This window comes from Protobothrops mucrosquamatus, unplaced genomic scaffold (assembly GCF_001527695.2).
Source record: "Protobothrops mucrosquamatus isolate PMUCROS unplaced genomic scaffold, P.Mucros_1.0 scaffold1365, whole genome shotgun sequence".
Classification (NCBI taxonomy): Eukaryota; Metazoa; Chordata; class Lepidosauria; order Squamata; family Viperidae; genus Protobothrops; species Protobothrops mucrosquamatus.
Window position 1 is genome coordinate 266,562 of NW_015387556.1, and position 22,174 is coordinate 288,735.

General features: G+C 36.7%; 1 protein-coding gene across 1 annotated transcript in view; it reads left to right on the plus strand.

The window, feature by feature from the left end:
* Positions 1-22,174, plus strand: part of CRB1 (crumbs cell polarity complex component 1) — a 114,218-nt gene that overhangs the window by 76,193 nt on the left and 15,851 nt on the right. The window contains 5 exon segments of the mRNA XM_029285172.1: positions 3,399-3,949; positions 7,006-7,171; positions 9,049-9,943; positions 11,575-11,703; positions 14,083-14,209. Of these exon segments, the coding sequence (XP_029141005.1) occupies positions 3,399-3,949; positions 7,006-7,171; positions 9,049-9,943; positions 11,575-11,703; positions 14,083-14,209 (1,868 nt within the window).

Below are 22,174 nucleotides of genomic sequence, written 5' to 3' on the forward strand. Positions count from 1 at the left end.
CCTTGTTCTATGAAAGATGAGTGTGTTACAGAACTTAATTTTAATTAGTCTTCAATATTTTGTAGCTGTGAGCTACAGTATACATGAGAATACAGTGAATGTATGTTTGTTGCAGTTGGGCAACAAAATAGGCTAGCACTTTAACAATTCTTGCTCTCATTCAAGTATTCCTTTTGTGGAACCCAGTTCTCACTATACTATGCCTTTCCCTAAACTACATGTTTTTAAAAAGTTTTGAATAATTTGCTCTAAACAATATATTACTACAGTGGGATGGGACAAGTGTCCCTAGGGTCCAGGCCTATGTCATATCAAATTGTATATGAATTATGGCAACTCCAAGTTATATGCAGGAAAAAAATATGGAAAGAAGAAAGTGGACTAGCCTCAATTGTTGGTCCAACTAAACATTTGTGGGTCTTTCAAAGTGATCTATTTCTACTTGTGTTGTTAAAATCGAAGAAGTATACCTATGGGACCACATGCCCATTCCGACCCAAGAACTGAAGGACAGAATCTATGACTCAGCCATGAGCAACATTAAGAGAGTTTGGCACTCATCCTTAATATCTATTTCTGTCACAAAATCGTAGATATAAATTCAAAGTCCTTCTAGGTCAAGACTGTCCTGCATTGTGAAACTGTCAACCTACTTTTCCTTAGCAGATCAGTCCTAGTGGGCTTCAAGATATCTGGTCGGTAAATAGTTGTATTTCCCTTGGACCCCAGGGCTTTGTGGCTTGAACCAAATTCCCACTAGGTTGTTACCTATTTTGGTAACTCTATTCATCAAAGCTTTCTTCAAACATCTGTGGCTACAGGGAAGTACAGTACTAGCTCCTGTAATTGATAAATGATCCGAAGCCACTGCACTGGTCAACAGAGTGGAGTTGTCTATTATTTTATTTCAAGTTCCAGCTTTTCATCTTAGAGGCTGATCTCGGGGACACTCAGCTGGAGAAGACCCACTTGGGTCACTCCACATTTTCCCTTTTTCCTCTTTGGGTTTCAAAGAAGGGTCATTGGGAAAGTCAGAGGAGAATGCTGGCACTAAGATATGTAACTGGAAATGAGGTGATTGAACTGTAATGAAACGAGGTACTACATTCATTTGCAGTCAAAAACTATTTCAACTGAAGACCAAAAAAGACTCAGTGGCCATTTTGCTGATTTTTCTGCTTTGAACTGTTGAACTTTGAACTAAACAGATTGATGTTTAGTTGGGCCAACAATTGAGGCCAGTTGACTTCCAAACTGATTGAGTGATTTCAGCCCTTGGTCAGAACTATAAAAATATAAGCATGCACATAAACACTCCATTTTTACAATTTTAAATAAATTGTTAACCTATTCTTGTGTTTAACTATTCCTTATCTATTCCTCATCTGATAAAAAAAATATCTTATTGGATCTTACTTGCTATAGTATTTGACGAAACCTAGCAATCATTGTCATTCTTATTTGATAAAAGATAGTTTATACAAAATATATCCAGCCTTCCTATATATTTCATTGGGTTATCTCCGAGACCGCCTTCTGCCTCAGATTACCTCTCATCGGCCGATACGCTCCCACAGAGTGGGTCTCCTCAGGGTGCCGTCAGCCAGACAGTGCCGGCTGGCGACCCCCAGGGGGAGGGCCTTCTCGGTTGGAGCCCCCACCCTATGGAACGAACTACCCCCAGAGATCCGGGTGATTCTGGATCTCCCCTCCTTCCGCCGCGCCCTCAAGACATGGCTATTTAAGCTAGCAGGACTGGCCTAAGGGTTATCTTAATTTGGTTTTAAAATAATTTTAAAAAGAAAAGGCCAATAATTTAATATTCTATTTTAATTACATTTTAAATTTAGTATTTTGTATTTGTACCTGTTTTTAGATGGCTGTAAGCCGCCCTGAGTCCGCTAGGAGAAGGGCGGGGTAGAAGTTTAATAAATAAATAAATAAATAAATAAATAAATAAATAAATAAATAAATCCAACAAATAGTGAGCATGGCTATCTTTATAGAAAGCACAGGGTAATAATACTCGTTTCACTAATTCCCTGGGATGCATAGGGAGTAAGGTTTGTTATATGATATCTTTTAATACAATGCATCAAATTCTCTACAATATATGGATACTGTAANAAGAAATGAATCTGATGTTGTATTGTATAACAGCAGCAAGATTATTGATTGCTCAAAACTGGAAGAAAGAGGTATTACCGACTATGGATGATTGGAGATTGAAGGTGTCATATTTTGCAGAAATGGCAAAAATTTCCGCATACTTGAAGGATCAATCTCAAGAAAAATTTATTTCGGTGTGGAGAAGATGGATAGATTAAATGAAGAGAAAGTACGAAGTGATTAATTATCATATAGCTTTTGAATAAATATTGTTTTTAATATTTTCTATATATTTAATATAATTTATATATATATATATTATTTTTAAGTTTATTATTGTATGTTAGAGTTAAAGTATGTTAATTTTGTTTGTATTATGAATGGATAGCTTAATTTAGACTTGGGATGTTATGTATTTATCCCTGTACTCAGTTCTGGGAAGTCCGGGGGGGGAGGGGGGAAGGGGATGAAGGGGTAGAATTATAAAAAAAAATTGGTGTATTTATAAATGTAATGTAAATGTTTGTCTTTAAGAAGAGGAGATGATCGGCTAGTAGCCCTAAACTGCATCCGAGGTGGTGGAAAAGAAGGTGATGGGATGTGTAGGATAGTTGGGAAGGAGGAAAGAGGAGAGGAAGTGGTCAAGAGGGGGAGGAAGGAAGAGGGAAGTAGGTAGGAAGGTGGAGGGAGTGTGGATGCGGGGGGGGGGGACCGCCAATTATTTCTGAATACTTACTGAGTAGGCTTTTTATGTGTTTATTTTTCTAATGAAATGCACCATATTTGTATTATTTGTTCATATGTTTATTTGAAAAAATTAATAAAAATTTAAAAAAAAAAAGACTAGGAAATCTGAGGAGAGCCAATAGCAATACAATTGCCTCTCATATCAAGTTGGATGGAAATGTATCTGATAGTACCAGGAGTGCTAAACCGGGAAGAAAATTTAGCATTACTTATCAGTGAAAAATACCCAGCGACTGTTCAATATTCTGTCACTCAGCCATTTCATTAATCCATTTTGCCTCTATCAACCCCAATCTGATATATATATATTGTATTTTAAATCAAATTTAGTAACTCTACATACCAACCAGTTCAACAGGTCACTACTCTAAAATCAGGTAGAGAAGCTCATTTTTATTTTACCATTAAAAGTATAATCAGTGTCAAATATTTAGTTTAAATTCAGTGCTGGGCATTGCTGATCTATGATATGTTAATACTCAAATAGTATTTTTATATTAAAGAGGTCATTACTTTCTCTCTTTTTCTCATGCGAAAGCAAGAATACATTCCAGGAAGATTTGGCCAGGAGGAAACCACTGGGTATGCTGCTTTTTCTATAGAAGAAAGTCATGAAAATGCCACAATATCAATGTTTGTGCGAACACGCAAGCCTTTTGGCTTCTTATTTGGTCTAGAAAGAAACACGTCCCTATTTCTCAAGGTCTGGCTAGAAGATGGGAAACTTGCAATGTCAGGTCCACACTCCAACAAATTTTTAAGTATGCAGATTATGAACGATGGAAATTTCTATTTCATTTCTTTAAAAATGGGGCCAGATAAGGTGGACTTGTTCCAATCGTCAAAAAACTTGGGCTCCGTTTCTACACCCTTCGTAAAAATACAGAGAAGGGATATTCTCTACATCGGTGGTTTATCAGACAAGCAAGAAACCATTCTAAATGGAGGGTATTTCAAAGGTTGTATTCAAGATTTAAGACTGAGCAGCCACCCACTTGAATTTTACCCTGTCACTACTTCGCTGAATGCCGTCAGCAGCAAGAGCACCCTGATCAATGTAGTTGCAGGATGCATTGGAGATGACCTCTGCAAGGTAAGAATCCGTGTTCTTCCCATGATTAAAAAGAGTTTCCCTTTGACCTGGTAGGATTCCTTAGCAACATGCGACAGTAAGAATATCTCAAGGCTGTCTGTGAAAGAGGTGGGTAAGATCAGATGTTGCCAAACTGCTTTGCAGTTTGTGGGCAATGATACCACAAAATGACTGTTAGACTGGAAGGACACTCTTAAATCTCTCAGTACTGTAATGATAACCAGTAAGCAAAGCTGCTGTTCATTAAGAGCAACTTGAACTCACTGTAGTTCCCAAACCAAAATATTTTCATAATTACTTTAAAACCACATTTTACAGAACAAGCTAATCATGGGGCATGTTACAGGCTTTAAACCTGGCATCAAGGTTTATAAAACGTTAAAGAAGAAGTGAATGTTGTATTGCTGAAGAAATATAAAAGTAGCCAAAAATGGATTAGATTTTTTTACCAAAAAAACTCACAACTTTTAACACTTTATAAAAAATGGTATCCTAAAAAAAACAAACAAACTATTATCTATGAATTATATGCAAGGGAATATGCAGACTTATGGAATATATTATGTTGCGGATTCTGGGTTTATACAATGTATGTTTCACATTAAGCAGCTATTCATTTAAATCTCAAACATTTAGGAACATTTTAATGATTTCCTTATAAGCTTGCCTGATTTTTCTCTTCAAGAGTTTGCCCTTTTTTCCACTTTTAAATTATACCACTAAAGGTTGTTTTTTTTTAGGAAAAGATGATATTTCTTATTCATTTTCACTTCTCCTTACCATATGGAGCCTAGAGGAATGACAACTGAACCTACAGCATGTCTAACCCTTGTCTAAGCCAATCTCTTTCTGTTCCTCTCTGCTTTCTGCTGCTTTCAAATGCTAGGGCTAGTTCTCACCGGTACGTTGTGCTTTCTCATTATTTGTTTTTTTTTTTTCTTCCCCTCACAAGTGCCAACTGAGGAGACTCCAACCTAAGGAATTTGCAGTAATGCAGAAGGAGATCTGGTCCCTACTTATAGACATTTTTGCTTCTCCCCACCTTTCCAGCCTCAAGAACAAGATGCAGCCATAGTTAATACTACAGGGGAAAGCATGTGGTTGCAGCAAAAAAAAAATGCTGACAGGCTATTATTTGTCTTCACAACTTGAAAGAAGCATTTTAATGCAATAGGAATGGCATCCAGGTCCCTTAACAGTAACTATTAAGATTTTGTTTCTTTCTTTCTTTTTGTTTCTTTTCTTTTTTTATTGAAATCAGACAAATGGAGCCTGAATACATGGATAATAAAAAAAAGAGCTGGTAATTTGTTTTATTTTTATATGCAATGGTGGAAAGGATTTTTGTTGTTCCAGGAGCTGCAAGAATTCAGAGAATTGGGAGATTCTCCCAATTCTGATTAAATGTTGCTTTTCCAGTATTCGGCTGGAGGATGAGATTGCTTCCTAGTGTTCCTAGAAGGTTCTTAGTATTTCTAGGCCTGCAGAAGTAGCTACAGTTCTCGATTGCTTCAAATTACGAGAGAAACTGTAGGTCTGGGAATGTCCTGAATCTATTAATGGAGTCCTTTGACAAGCATGCTATTCGTAATTTTGGCTCTGTGAGGGCTTACATCCAGGTGCTACTTGATGTCAGAGTCATTAAGTGGTGAACAGAAACCAGCCCTAGGCAGCAGTAATAAAAATATATATTTTTAAAAAGTAGACAGGATCTACTTTTCATTCATTCTTCACGACTTTATAGCCTGACAGTGCCTCTGTCTTGAGAATCCCGAAGTTATCTCTCCTTCACTTGGACTCCTTGCTTTCCTTCAGCCTTTACATCCATTTAATTATGCATCCATGCAGGCAGGCATTCAACTGAAACTTGCTTTTTCTGTACAGCTGAATGCACAAGAAAGTTAACAAAAGTGTACAAAAATACAAATAAATAAATAAAAGCAAGACTTTAAAATTACACGTATTCAAACATCTTGCTCTTGTTTTACTAGTTTTCTGTTTGCCTTCTCTTCAATTTGTCGGCACAGTTCAAAGACAAAAAATCCCCAAAGAAGAAGCATTTCTACAATTAGGATGAAAAACAAACAAACAAACAATTGGCTGGTTAGAGCTGTTTTCTATACAATAAAACTGTTATTATGCCTACCAGTATTGTCTGTATTGACATGGGATTCTAATTTTTTTTTCATTTGAAAATGATAATATTAATAAAGTCATTCCTGGGGGTGGAGAACTTTGCGTTGTGGGAAGCAGTAAGAGAAAGGGTAATATTTCTTCTCCTCCCTCCACTCTCCTTGCTTTTGTGGTCTAATCAATTCTCTCTCCCCCAAAGTTATTAGCCCAGAGCAGGCAAAGAAATTCAGGCCCCAAAATGTTACCTATGTTCCCCACAGCAACTTCTAAGTGGGTATCCTAGCAGCTTTAGGATCTAATTTAGATCTGGAGAAAGTGGCACAGAAGACTGAACTTCCTTTCTCACAGTACCGCTATTCTCATAAAAACTGGAGCCCTCCCCCCCCCCGCCCGGCTGTTTGAAAAGGCAGAGAAGTTGAAAGTTTCTTGCTTGCTGTCTATTTCCCAGCTGAGGGTGAAATCAGAAGTCTTCACTAACTCTGCTACCTAAGATACTTTAGCTGGTAAGGTCAGGAAATTAACTGAGAATGTTTTGACATTCGAAGCAAGTATTTTACCAATGGATTAAAGCCAGCAAACCCCTTTATTGGGTTTGCCTGCTTAGCAAGCTGGAATGGCTGCCAGCTCCACTGTAAGCTTTGTGTAAAAGAAACGGATAACGTATGGCTTGCAAAATGTTGGATGGAAAATTTCTTTTAATCCGTTGGCCATCCCGATGATAAAGTTACTCAACATCTAGAAGACCAGATCTGACCCCTCCCTGATTAAAATCTATGAAAAATAAAACAAGACTAACTGCCACTAGTGGCTTGAGAGGAAGCCAGGAGAAAGGCAGATTCTTTCTTCTCCTGTGCTCTTTTCAACTAATTGGAAAACCAGAACACTTTGCTCACCTTTCATTTCCATTTTTTTTCCTTTTTTAGTCTGCTCCATGCCAGAATGGTGGTGTTTGCTATTCAATCTGGGATGACTTCACTTGTAATTGTCCACCAAATATGGCTGGGAAAGCTTGTGAAGAAGTAAAATGGTGTGACCTCAGTCCTTGCCCTTCTGAAGCCCAATGCCTGCCGGTGTATCAAGGATTTGAATGCAAGTATTTCCGCTTAGCCCATTATTTGTATTCCCTTTTGCACGATCCACTTCTTTTGCTATCACGAGCCAATAATAAGAACCAAGGTGAGCATGACCAATAATTTAAAAAAACAAAGACTACAAATAGGCAACTTAAATCAGCTGATGGACTGCACAAGGCTTTGTATGGGATGCTAAGGATCATATACTCCAAAAGAAAGCACAGTTCAGTCCAGTTTGGGAGGCAGGTACCTTAAAACTATACATTTCGCCCCAAAGTCCAAAAATGCAAAAGGGCCCGGAATAGAGGGGTTTAATAGGAGTGCCTACCGAGGCCCTGGGTTAGGCATCATGGTTCCAGAGATAATGTGCAATTCATCAGAAGAAATGGGGATGATCAGCAAGGCTCCCTCATCTGATGGTTTTGCTTTGTTTTTGACACACAGAGGAACTTATGTGAATGCTTCTGGTGGAAATTTCAGTGTCAAATTTCGCCATACTTGCTGTTTCATGAAAAACCCTTAATTATGTATAGTTCTATTATTCTGTAAGTAATAGTAAATCCTTAAAAACAATAGGAGCTCCAGTGGATGGTGGATGGCATTCTGTAGAAACACATTAAGAAAAAAATTGCAGGGAGTCAGTAGGTTTGTGTAGTGTATAGAAATGCACATTTGCACGGTAAGATAGGGGACAGGAGAAAGTGGCATGAATAGACATTACATTCTGATCCTCCTCTCCAAGGCAAGATTATGGTTTCAGAGATCTGCTATTTTTTTATACCCTCAGATTCACCAAAATAGGTGAAAAATACACAAATGTGACAACAGAGAATTTGTAATTGGCCAATTTTTCCTTATTTTAGCAATATAATTTAGGACATTACTGTTACTGTGTTAAATGATCAGGAGTCAGACATTCCTGCTGCCACAAATCTGAAATGATCTGCTAGTAGAGGCATATCTACCTACTTTATGTGTATTCTATATTTTGAAGGAGTAAAGATGGAGAAAGAAGGGAATGATTCATTTTATAGAGATTCTTTTTTCTCATCAACTGCCAAATATCCTTAGCACCACTATGATCTGAAGGCCATAAAATCATGTAGAGTAGGGCCATCAGGACAGAATAGGAATCCATGACCCTGCTAAGCAGAATGACCAAGGCCAACTCGTCTTTCTCAGAAAGCACTTAATTTTCAACTATCTAATTGCATCACTCTACTTGCATCATTAAGAGGGAGAAAGGGAAAGAGCAATGCTTAGTTATCAGAACATTGCCCTTTGACTTTTCAGACATTTATTCAAGGTAGTACTATTATATGTGGACTGATAAAAGTGGGTCAACAGTTATGTGGTAGCAAAGCAATCCAGAAAAACCCAATTCTTTGTTGTAATGTTGTGATTATCTATAGTTTTGTAACCCAGATCTTTTAGCTGGAGCTAAGATAGTTCTAAAAACAGCACGGTGCTAATTCAGTATCACTGTCCTTCTATTTGAGGATACAGTGAGATAAGGTTAAACCTTTATACTGACCTCAAATATCCTCCTCTTCTTCTCTTTTGGCAAATTATTTCAGATGTGTATTTTCATACTAATTAATTGCAGATTTCTTAAAGTTTCAATAAATTTTTCAGCTTTATAATCACACCAATCGTTACAAAGTCAGGACAATTACGGGAGTAATAATAAGTATGGAATATCAATATTTTAGATAATAGGGAGCACATAACCCATTCTCTAACTCTTAAGATTCACATCACTAGTGTACTTTTTTATTGCCAAGTACTTTCAGTTTTATACCATGTGGAAACCAAAGTGGATTTTCTCATGAATGTACAGAGATGATAACACTAGTCTTATGCAGTAAATTGATTTTTTCCATCTCTGCTCAGGTATCTCCAATGCCATTTTTAATGGCAGAAGTAGTGCCATCTTTTATAGAAGCAATGGGAAGATCAGGAGAGACCTCACTAATATAACCTTTGGTTTTCGGACTCGAAACTCAGATGTGATACTACTTTATGCTGAGAAGGAGCCAGAGTTCTTCTCTATCAGTATTCAGAATACCAAATTGTTGTTCCAGCTGCAAAGTGGTAATATTTTTTTTACATTGAGCCTGGCTAGTTCCCTATCAGTGAATGATGGGAAGTGGCACAAGGTCACCTACTCTATGACAGAGCCACTGTCTCAGTCATCAAGATGGCGCATTGATATAAATGATGAGAGAGAACATGCAACAAGTTCTGTTGCCACTGGAAACCTTAACTTCCTGAGAGAAGACACAGATGTCTATCTGGCTGACAAAGCTTTTGATAATAAAAATGGACTGAGAGGGTGCATGAGCACTGTGGAGATTGGTGGAATTCATCTCTCTTACTTTGACAATACTAAAAAACCTCAAGAAGAACAGTTTCTCAAGATCTCTGCCAATTCTGTTGTCACTGGTTGCCTTAAGTTGGATGCATGCAGCTTAAATCCTTGCTTGAATGGCGGGATGTGTGAAGATTTTTACAGCTATTTTCGCTGCTCATGTGCCAGGGGATGGACTGGTTCTCAGTGTGAACTCAGTGTTGATGAGTGCTCCTCAAACCCTTGTCTCCATGGAAATTGCAGTGATGGAATATCAGCTTATAAGTGTGTATGCAATCCTGGATACAGAGGAACAAGGTGTGAAGAAGACATAGATGACTGTTTTGGACACCTCTGTGGAAATGGTGCCACTTGTGTAGATGGAATTAATGGTTATTCATGCCTATGCACTGGCAATTTCACTGGAAGATTTTGCAGGTATGGCAACAAAGTTTTGATTAAAATATTCATCCACTATGAGTAGCTAGAGATCCAGCTTGATCTAGTGGTTAAGGCATGAGATCAGGAACTGGGAAATTGTCCTAGTCTTATCTTGAGACACAAAGCCTGCTTGGTAATTTTGGGTTAGTCACTCTCAGCTCTAGGAAGGAGGCAATGGCCAACCACTTCTGAAAGTGCAGGGACCTGTCCAGGCAGTCGCCAAGAGTCAGCACTTGCTCAAAGAAAAGAAGTAGTAAAGGCTTTTAATGTTAGAAGCAGGAATCGCTCCTAACTTTTCCCCTCTTTCTACCTTTCACATACCCATAATAACTACCGTTCATATGCGCCATTTGGCATGGGGAAATAGACAAAAATGGGGAGAAGAGGAAAGAAATAAGTATCCACCTTGAGACTCCAGAACTCAAAATAGTCCCCACCATCAAAGGGCTCTTCACTGACAAACAAACAGCCATTGAGACTTAATATTACATTTAATGCATTAACTAAAATGCAAACAGCTATTTAAAACTTTTCAAAAAATATAATTCTGATCTGTTTTTTCATTTTCTTTGTTTAGTGACTTGGGTTTGTTTATGCTATTGGGATTTTGTGTAATTTATACAAATTATTTTGTGCCTCCAAATTTTTTACCGATATCCTCATTTTGGGGGATATCCTTGTCTTTGAGAGTGAGCTGAGTGGCCATATAAATTTTCTTAAATAAAATAAATAAATCTGTCTTGGCAGGTAACTTCTAGGTACGTCCAACAATTAGATATGCTATCTAAAGAATAATCTTAAATCAATATATCAGAAAAAATGGGTGATGGGGGTTGGAATTATTCCATGCAGTATTTTTCCTCCTATTGTGAGAATACTTATGCAAGGAGCTCATAAATATGACACACACACACACCCAACATTTGGGAAATGTGGGAAGACAGATTTATTTATTTATTTGGATGTACAGTCTTTGGAATATACAGTAGAAACAATAGGGAAAATGAGTATTTTGGAATTCAGGGAAGGTTGAAAGAGATTTTAAAGCACATTAGATAAGAGACCATTAAAGAATTCCAGAGCTGAAGATTAGGCTGAGGAAATTGGACTAGCTTTTTGGAAGAATGTAGTGGTAAACCATTGTTACAAAAAAACAACAAAAACCAGCATTATAATTTTGTCAAGATAGCCATCAATGACATCTTTCTTAACTATAGAAATACCAGGAATGGTCATGCTTAGAACTGATTCAGAAGAAATGCATCAGATCCACACCTCTCTGCTCTTCATTTTAAGCGACCCAATTTTTTTTTCAGTCTTCCATGAAAGCCTAAAAAGAAGATGCATTAATTTACTTCCTAAAAATAGCCACTCCCTTTATTTGGGTTAGTTTTTCTTCCAACTGACCTCTCCCACCCTAGGAAAAGAGGTGCCCAAGATCCCAAGAGTTCTCCTATTTATGTATTTGGTATCTGATTACTTGGAAGTAATCCCTCTATTTAGTCTTATATGAATCCAAGAGACGACTCGGTAGATTTGATATCAGGTTTTAATATATTAAAAATAGATTAGCCTTGAAAGAATATTGGGACATTATTACAGACTTGGTTTTTTTTTCTCCATTATAGGCACATACGAATGCCTTCAACACTGTGTGGGAATGAGAACAGAAATATCACCTGTTACAATTATGGCAACTGTACTGAGTTTGAAGGACGCTTAGAGTGCATGTGCCTCGCAGGCTTTGCAGGGCTACAGTAAGATCTTTCGATGTATCATGTTTGATTTGAGAATGGATCTATAATTTTTTTCATCCAACTGCACAATGCCATATGTTACTTGCAGGGCTTTTTTTCTCATAGAACACCCAGAACGGAGTTCCGGCACCTTTTTTTGGATGGAACCTTATAGGGTAGGCAAGGCAAATTGTATGACATGTGTGAGTTCCGGCACCTTTTTTTTTTTTTTAGAAAAAAAGCACTGGTTAGTTGTTATTATTACAATCTAATTCAACAAACACTGGGCTTGGGAGAAATATTAGGTTTTGTCTACTGCTGTAGCGTATCATCTTGCTATTAATTCAATTGCAGAAGCAGTGACAAAAACAACACAGAACCCACGTGAATGTGTTTTGAAGGACTTATTCCAACGTGAGGGTTTCGCATTAAAAAGCTGGTTTATATAAGGTGGGGTCATTTTTTAAAAAAAATAAAATTATTGGCAAGAAGAAACTCAGTTCATGAATGAGATTACATCAGTTACAAAATGCTGTAACTTCACAAAGGTTGGCACATTTTGTGATCAAGCCCATCTCAGGGAGGCTATACCACATGGTTTCTCTGCATGTGTAGATAAACCCTACATGTAGCACAAATCATGATCTCCTTCATCTAATGGCTTCCTATTCACTTTAGTTCCATACACACTGCATTTACACAGTGAACAAGATTCCCCAAATCTTACATTGTTAGTTTCAAAACGTCTGTAATTTATGGAATTCATCCTGTAAATACTTGCTTGCAACCCATCTTCGTTCTCTCCAGTTACAAGGACTCAACTCTCAAAATTTCAATGTAACTAAGAATTCTAGTAGTTGGAGTCCACAAATATAAAGAGAACCTAGATTGGGGAAGGCTGGTGTAACCAATGTCCACCTTATAGTAGAATAAAAAAACTTATGTTCACAGCCTAATCCCCTGTTCGTATCTGAATCACTTCTTTGTTAAAAAAAAGAAAAGAAAGTGAACTGCACACATCTGCATTAATGTTTAATGTGAAATATGAATGATGAACGACATGAAATATTTCTGGCTATCAATGGAGACAAAATTTGGCACTCACAGCCATGATGCACTATATAACCCAAATACCCAAAGAAAACATTAAATACCAGCCATTGTAGAGTTAAGGATGAATTAAGAATATTCAAAAAAACAATGGTGCATTTTTTCCTTCTCAGAGGTTTATAACAAGAAGAATATGCATCTTCTGCTAAAAACCTAATTACTATAATTAAAGAAATTAAAATCTTTATATTTTCAACCATACTAGTAGGGCAAGAAGTTTTAGTTTTCCAGTAACTAATACATAGCACTGTATATCACTTTCTATATTCTTGAATGTAATAAGGGTACCTGTATATTTTGGGATTATTCCAACTGAACACATATTCCAAACCAATTCTGAAATGTTTATTTTAAATATTGCAAACTGCCCAGAGTCTTTTTTAGGTTGTGTGGTCTGAAAAAAATATAATATATTTAAGTCAGATTGACATTTTAATTTTTTTTCTCTAATTTGCTATAGATACAGTATGTGAATTAAACCTTGATTTATATTTTAATATTTTCACAGTTATGTTTAAGATTCTCAAAGTGTTTGCTATCTTGAAACTCTTGTTACAACACTTCACACCAAAGAAGTCCTGTATATCTGAAATTACAAAATTTTCCACAGCATTATCAATACTTACTAGATCTCATCTGTGTTCTGTGTAACCAGAGAGCATAAACTAACAGACACTCCAATTTTCTTTTTATAGTTGCTATTATTTTTACAAAAAGCAGAGCAATAATGTCATATAAATGCTTTTATTTGAATTTACATTGTAATCATGTACAGTATATCTAATTCATGTTAAATATTCCTTCATATCACTGTCATCTTCAACATTCTCAAATATGCAATCCCCCCCATAATTCCAACAAGCAATATAGGAAGGACAACCCATTAGCTTTTATTATTAATGTCTGTTTCTCTTTTCTGAATTTTTTCCTATCTCTTTTGTCCTTCTCTCCTCCCACTTCAGTTTCCTTTCATTAAAATGCAACTTTTAAAAAGGAGAGCATGAGTCTCATTTATGGAAACCATTAATCTTGACCTCCAAAGAAGATCAACATTGTTTAACTCACTTTCTGCAGTGAGATGTTTTATATTTCAGATATCCATAATACCCAGCCATGGACCTTGATGACTGGAGATAATGGAAGGTGACGTCCAGTAAATCTGGAAGAAATCTGGTTGAGAAAAGGTGGCTTAAACCATTTCAGAGCCCCTGAAAACAAAGACAAATTTCTTCCCCTTCACTTTCTCTTAGAACAGCTGGTCTAAATACTAATCTAATGTTTGCTTTGCAGATGTGAAGTGGATATCAATGAATGCAACTCTAATCCATGCCTCAATGAGGGCCTCTGCCAGAACCAGAACAACAAATTTTACTGCATCTGTGATGTGAATTATGCTGGTGATCGCTGTGAGATAGATGTAAGCGACATCTCCTTTTATGTCACTCTCTTGTTGTGGCAGAATCTTTTTCAGCTACTTTCTTATCTCATTCTGCGCATGGATGATGACCCAGCTGTGGAATGGGGCGATCCAGATGATTAGCAGCAAAATCCATCCAGTAGTACTTTAAAAGTCATCAAAACACAGGGGAGGATATCTTGCCCAAAGTGAAAGTAAAAATAACAACAAATCCAACACTCCTAACCATGTTTTGCAATATTTCAGATTGATGTAAAGTCCGTCCTTGCAATGATTTGGAGTTATTATTGCAATGGTAAATCCAGAGGCTGTGAGACAGATTTGTGATACTCGATACTTCTAAGTAACAGAGAAGACAGGAAAAGGTTGCAAAAACAGATCTCCATTTTCACTTGGTGATAATGTCTTCTAGTTTGGATTTGTTCAGTAGTCTGGTTTTTATCCCCTCTCCTCCCTTAACATTGTAAGATGCGAAAACAAACCTCTTTTGACTTTAAAACAGGGGATGCAGCCTGCAGCCTCAGAGTTATATAGAGGGCCCCCAATGCATTGAAAATTGTATCTGGAGCCCTTCCAAATGTTGCTGCCAAACTGAGATTTTAATATGACAGAAAGGGAAAATTGTGTCAGGAATAGGGATTAACCATATTATCAGTTCGAATTTAATTTTGATTTAAGTTTACTTACATTAAATCCAATTTAGATTTGCTTTGATTTCCTTTAGATTTTGCAGATTCAGCATCAAGATGCTATTCCCTTTCTTTTTTTTTTAATGTGGTCACTTTCTTCCAATACTTTGAAATCACCAACTTGTATTTCTGACTTTCAAAATGTTATCACTGGTCTTAAGTGTCTTAATTTGTGCACATGTGTGTGCATGCATGTAATGTCTGGTTGGATGGAAGTCATGTGTGTTTCAATACTTTTAAAACTACTCTATCTTCCTGCAGTCCAGACATTTGTTAGAGTGATGTCACTGAGAGCAGTTAGCTTAGTTTAGTTGCAGCTAAAATCATAATTATTTTTACAGATTGATTCAAACGTAATGATCAAGTTAATATGCTCCCCAATTACATTTTAAATTACACACTGAATTCAGATCATAGTGACATCATTGATATACTTGGATGCTCCTATGAATTTAAAGCATCCACTTCAAAAAAAGTGCTTCTTCCAGATTGTCCTAGTAATGGAGTCACCCTAGGTTCAGATGATTTGTGAATAAACAGTTGCTTTGTCTCACTAAGATTTAATACGAGCCTGTCTCACTCAATTACTGTATTGCTGCTTCACCATCTTTAGCACCCCAGTGTAGACCCAAATTTGGGCTTGTATTGAGGTTCAGCCCTTATTCACTCACTGGTTTTGTCATCAAAACTCTAGGTGTCCTTTCACCTCCATGGATGGATGGATGGATGGATGGATGGATGGATGGATGGATGGATGGATGGTATCTAACATTATCATCTTATTTGGAAAGTGAATTGATAATGACATAGAATGAATGCAGAAAGAATTAACTTAATGTTCAGTTCATTAACCATGTGCTCCAAAGCAAAAATTAATGTATGGCTACCTATATTTTTAAAAGGGCTTTTATTCTGATATGGAATAGTCTGAATAAATACTTTTCCTTTGTTTCATACTGAAAATGGCTGTAGTACTGAGTTGAGTGACATAGAAGAAAAATGCTTTACTAATATTATATTATAATGGACAGTTCTGATTGCTGTACATAAACCTTTTGGGTGTCTTGCCAAAAAGAAAAAAAAGTAGAAAATATCTAAGCAACACAAATGATGTTGCAATAATAAATTATTTTATAGGTTTGGAATATGGAAGAACTACAGAATTTGTAAGAATGATTGGTCTCAAAGATATCTTCTACAATATGAAAATGAAAACATTTTCGAATGTGGTTATTCTGCAGAATAGGCAAGGTATATATATATATATATATCCCTCCTTTTTGAGATTGTGGAATTAGATACTCAGGTGCAAATGTGTATTTAGAATATGTCATTAAAATCATTAACAGCCATTCCTTCATGTTTGTTTATTTGTTCACAATATTTAGATATCACCTCACTCTCAGAGTGACTCTGAAGAATTTACAACTAAAAACATAAAAACCATATAAAAAAATTTAAAAATCTTATTCCCTTCATTCATGCCGCTAAACCCATTAACTCCTGCAATCATGGAAATGACTCCTAACACCTTGATTATCAAGTCCATCCTCCAAATTCATAAATCTGTACACCTGTGTTCTTTTACCACATTCTGTCCGTATTAGCATCTCTGTCTTTGTGCAAATAATAAACCTTCTGCTTTTGTCATGCTGCCTCTATCTTTCTCATTTGTGTCTCTTTGTGCTATTCTCATTGTCTTTGAGCATGTCATTATTTATAAAGGTTTATGCACACTTCAGATCCATGCTACTTCGAAAGCTGAAGCAATGCTGTTTCCAAACTGCATTACACCTGAGCCCTGAGGTGTGTGATTACTTAAACATCTCTCGAGACAAGTGTCTTTCACTAAAGACTAAAGACTAAGAGGATCAACTGTCCCTTAGGACAGAAAACCTTCTTTTGCAATTTCAGAATACATTTGGTGCCTGCTATTTTGATTTCACCAAATGTCAACTGAAACACATGCACATATTCTCTCTCTCTCTCTTTTCTGTGACTCTGTCACTCTATATGTGTGTGTGTACACATGTATGTATGTGGGGAGGGGGGCACTGCATGGAATTTGTCTGTTTACATTTAAAATTCTCTCTCTAGTGTTGACCCATTACTTTTCTGAATCAGCGACTTTCTTACAACAGTCATTAGAATAGAATTATCAGTAGAATATAACAGTCCTTAACTAGAATCATACAACTCATCAAGGCAGGAACCCTGGGCTATGTTTCTTTGCTCTGAAACTGCAGCACTCAGGGCCCAGATTAACAGCCCAGTGGGTCCCCTTCAGACTTACATTTTTCTAGTATGCAATAACCAGATCCAGAACTGTAGTATTTTGAGGGTTAGGATTGTCGCCTTCTTTTTAAAAAAAAAAAAAAATCCCGACAGCAGTATATACAGAATTATACTTCTCCTAAAAATATTGAAACCATGAATAAGCATTGCAAATATTAGTAATGATGAATTCAGAACTGAAAAATACCCCCTTGCAGAAAATGAGATTGGGATTTGCCTGTTGGAGGGGCCTTAATGTATTCATTAATTGCAATTGGTAGTTCGATGTACACATCCTAATGGCACTTAAATTACGATAATAAATGCCTACCACTTCATAAATAATTTATTCCATATTTGCATAGTTGTTTCTATGCAGTTATTCTTGACTAATTATCGTACTGACGAAAAAGGTGTCAAACCCTGAATAACAACTTTTCCTTCCGTTAGCATATCTTTCCCCTTCATCTTGCATGTTCATCTTTCATTTTTGATCTTACTGCCATTCTTACATGTGCTCATGTTGTAAAAGATAATAACAATAACAATAAATCTACTAAAATGAGAAAGAGTAAGCAAAATATGCTTTGGCCCAAGCTCGGCAATACAATGTTAACTTGAGGGATTTTAAAACAGCTACAAATAAGTAGTCCATTCACCAATGCAAGTTACTGGCCTTTGTATTTCTTATTTGTTCATTGTATTCGTGGATAGCACTTCAGATTCCACTAGTGAAAAGTAACATAAAGGCTACATTGAGTGAAGTTTGACTCCAGATGATTTCACAGACATATTCATGCAATGCAGAAGTATACTCTTTCAGAATGTTTTTCTACTTCTCAGATTAATCAACAACCCTGGAATTTCCCTCTCCAAATACTAACCAGGTCTGATTCTGTTTAGCTTCTGAACCTAATAAGGTCACCCATATATTTCACTTGATGAGACAACAAGAAAAGGAGAGGACAGCTGTTAGATTCAGTGGCTTGCAGGCTGCTGTAAGAACTAATGCTTGAGAAGGATTAAACTGTAATTATAAATATTTGTGGTTGCTTTATATTAGAATTATATTCATACAGTGTCCAGATTATAATGAAGACCTGGTTCTTGTTCCTTCATTTGTCATATCACAATAATTCAAAAGGATCTCTTCTATGGAAGTATTCAGTTAGGAACAAATACTGAAATAGTGTTTATTTTCCTTCATTATAAGTCCACTTCAAAATTGCTTCATACTGCGCTAATCTATTTTTCACTTATAGAATCTTTGAAAGAAGAGATAGATTCTCAAATGGAGTTTAATGTTAATTTAATACCACAGCTTTGCAAGTTGTCTTAGAGCCAGTTTGGTCTAGTGCAGTGATGGCGAATCTTTTAGAGACCGAGTGTCCAAACTGCAACCCAAAACCCACTTATGTATCATCAGGTGCCGGGTGGGCGTGGTCCATTGGGTGGGCATGGCTGCGGTGGTAACAGCAGACTGGGTGGGACTAAAAAGTTCAATCAATCAATTCCAACTTTGCGAGATCTTTTTTTCCCCTGAGAAGTTGAAATTGATTGATTGATTGAACCTTTTTTTTTTTTTTTGCACACAGCGGCAGAGGCCTAAAGTGAAAAGGTTTTATAAAACCCAGCTGAAGGCCTAGGACTGGGGCGACGGTGCGCGTGCCCACAGAGATGGTCTGCGTACCACCTGTGGCACGCGTGCCATAGGTTTGCCACCACAGGTCTAGTGGTTAAGGCACCAGGCTAGAAAGCAAGAGATCATGAGTTCAAATCCCACCTTAGCCATGAAAGCCAGCTGGATGACAATGAGACAGTCACTCTCTCTCTGTCAGCCCAACTCACTTCACAGGGTTATTGTTGTGGGGAAAATAGCAGGAGGAAGTCTGTTGGATATATTCGTCCCATTGAGTTATTTGTTATTTGTAAAAATAATAAAAATGAGATATAAATAAACTACATAAATAAAATTGGTGTCATGGTTCCGACAGATGATACTCTTCAAAGAACTTCGAGGCATTGTTTAACTTAAAGAATCTTTATTCATGTAGCATGGTATCAGCACGTACATGGGTCAAAGCCAAAATCTGAATTCCCCTCCCTTAAACACATAGTATCAAAGCCCAATTCCCTCCTCCAATTAACAGTCATAAATCATATTCTCCAATTAGTTTGAAATGCAAATCTTCCTTCCAGTTCTCTCACCCGCCATTTCTTATCATCTCTTATTTCAAATAACCTTGAAGAATACACTACTGCGATGTTGTTATGTCTAACTAATTCCCATACACATTTTTCCCCGTCCCCCCCCCCCAGCATCATCTAATTCTAACTCTAAAAGTAACACACAGGTTAAAGAGAAAATGGCTGCATCTTCATATATTGTCAAAGCAAGAACATTGTTAGCAGTGTTGACAATTGGCTTGAGTTCTGGGCACAATTGAAAGTGCTAGTTATTACCTATAAAGCCCTGTAAGGGACAGGGAAAGAGTACTTGTGGGACCACCTGTTGATAATAGTTTTTGCCCATCCCACCACTTTCTTCAGAATAGGCATGTTCTGAGTTAAACAACGCTATCTGCTGGACCCCATCATTATCCTTCTCTGTAGTAGATTCCATAGGGATGGAACAGCATCCCCTTGAAGATCCAGATGACCCTGACCCTGTTAACCTTTCATAAGATGCTGAAGACCTGGCTATTTCCTCAGGCATTTGAGTCAGAAGGTTATGTGAGCTCTGCTGCTATTGATCTGATTTTTAAGATGGTTTTTATCTTTGGGTTGTATGCTGTGGATCATGTTTTTATCCTTCCATGCCACAATACAGTCAGCATTGTGAGATGGGTGGCCATACATCATTTAAATCAATCAACTTCTGGAGGGTGGAGCTATAGTTCATTAGAAGTGTAGCTCCTTGGTTCCTATCTTTAATATTTCTGCCTTAGATGGCAATTGAGACTTCTTCCTAAGATAGGCAGATTTCAGGAAATATAGTACAAGACAATTAAAGCCCTGCCAGATACTGGGCCCTGGCTCAAAATGAAAACTGTATGTAGTGAATTAGTTCCTTAAAACTATAATAGTAATCGTTCATGTAATCAGCATATGTGATATTAATGTATGCTGAAATCCAATCTATATACAAGTCACATTTTCACTACTTTGCTTAATGACCAAATTGCCAGCCCCAATTGTGCTCACTAAATGAGAACTACCTGTGTGATCCACTTCTAATTGTCAGGAATTACTGTTTCTTCTCCTTTTTTATTGTTGCTGTCTGTACACCAGCACTATTTTGTCCCTAATGTATACATATATCTGTGTATAGCACACGAAAAAAGCAAATAGTCCCCTCCCAAAATTTACCTAACTCTTCCATTGATACTGTGTTTTCAACTTAGTAAAAGCTCCTTTTAACCATTTTAAAAGATAGGTTCATTCATTATTGAGTTACACTTACATCTTCCTCAATTCTTCAGATTTTCAATGCATCCTTATCACTATCACTACACAATTGCATAGGTATAAATAATCGCCCAAACTTTATATTTTAAAATATCCACAGCTGCTGAGGTGTTATGCAATACTAGTCCTCCCCCTTAAGAAAAGAAAAGAAAGAAAAGAAAAGAAAACCTGAAATGGCTTTTTGGTTTTCATGCAAATACAGCACTATATTTCTATTTTTGTAGCATTTCCTCCTGCTATAAATGCAGATGATAAAGCTAAAAGATTCCCCCATAGCTATAACAGGTGCATTGGTGTGCTGCACTTGATAGTGTTAGAAGCACAACAGATGTTGTGTTGTATTCATTAACTATACATCGGTGTCTATCTGTCTGTCTATCTGTCTGTCTTTCTAAATGCTGGGAGCTCACCCTGTTTGCTTCTTCCGGGTAGTGGTGGAGAGTTGCCCTGAAAGAGATGTCAAGGAGATGAGCAGTGGCACTGATCTGTGGTGATAGTATGCTAAATATAACCTGGAGACAACACTAAGTAAAAATGAAACAAAATGTTCTAAGAAGGAATTCTGGGAATTGGTGACTCCCTAATGAGGTTTAATAAAATTTTATAAACTCACTAATGCTAAGAAAGCATGCTTTCAGATTGTTGGGTCCTCCTGGCAGAACCATTCAACTGTGGTTCATCTTGTTTCCCCATTTTTTAAAAATAATAATAATAATAATAATAATAAAGGTTCCTCAAAATTGCATCTTCTTTTTTTCTGTAAGCTTAGTTCAAAAACACTTTCTGTTTGCAATGCACTTGCAAATACTAGGAACAAGTGCTATGTTAAATATTACAAAAAGCAAAATCTGTGGGAGTATATCAGTGTAGTAAATGATGTTTTGTCTTATTATTTTGTTAACCATCATATTTAATTTGGATGGCTAGCATCTCAGAGGTGTCTTGCTTGTACTTCTGTCAAACCAGTTGCTCACTTTCTTTGAAAAGCAAAACAAACACAAAATAAAAAAGTAGAGATTAAAAGGAAGCACAAAGTGCCTGTGACATCTCCCCTTGCTTCTGTTGAGAGGTAGAAAAATGAAAACATACAGCTAGTTAAAAAGAAGCACACATTTATTGGTTAGGGGGCAATTACAGATAATGAGATGGATGGATGGGAATAGATCATTTCAACTTTCTCGGAATATTTTCAATGAAATCTTCTCTCTTGGGTTTCATCTTGTTCTTCTCCCCACTGAATCCCACCACTTCACACAACATTCCCAGTGGAATAAGAACTTCAGGCACCAGGAGAACTCATGGGGATCTTCTGAGCTGTATTTACATTATAAACAATATTCAAATAGGAGTAAAGGGGGTTGGGGGCTACAGTGCACGTGTTTCTTTAAAATCTATAATAAAATCTATATAGTATGACTATATTACTTTTATCCATCTCATCTGTTTCATTGCCTTCTCTATTAGTATCATTATTATGATTATTATCCTTTGTTATTATGATTAATATTACTTTATTGTTTTGTATGTACATCAA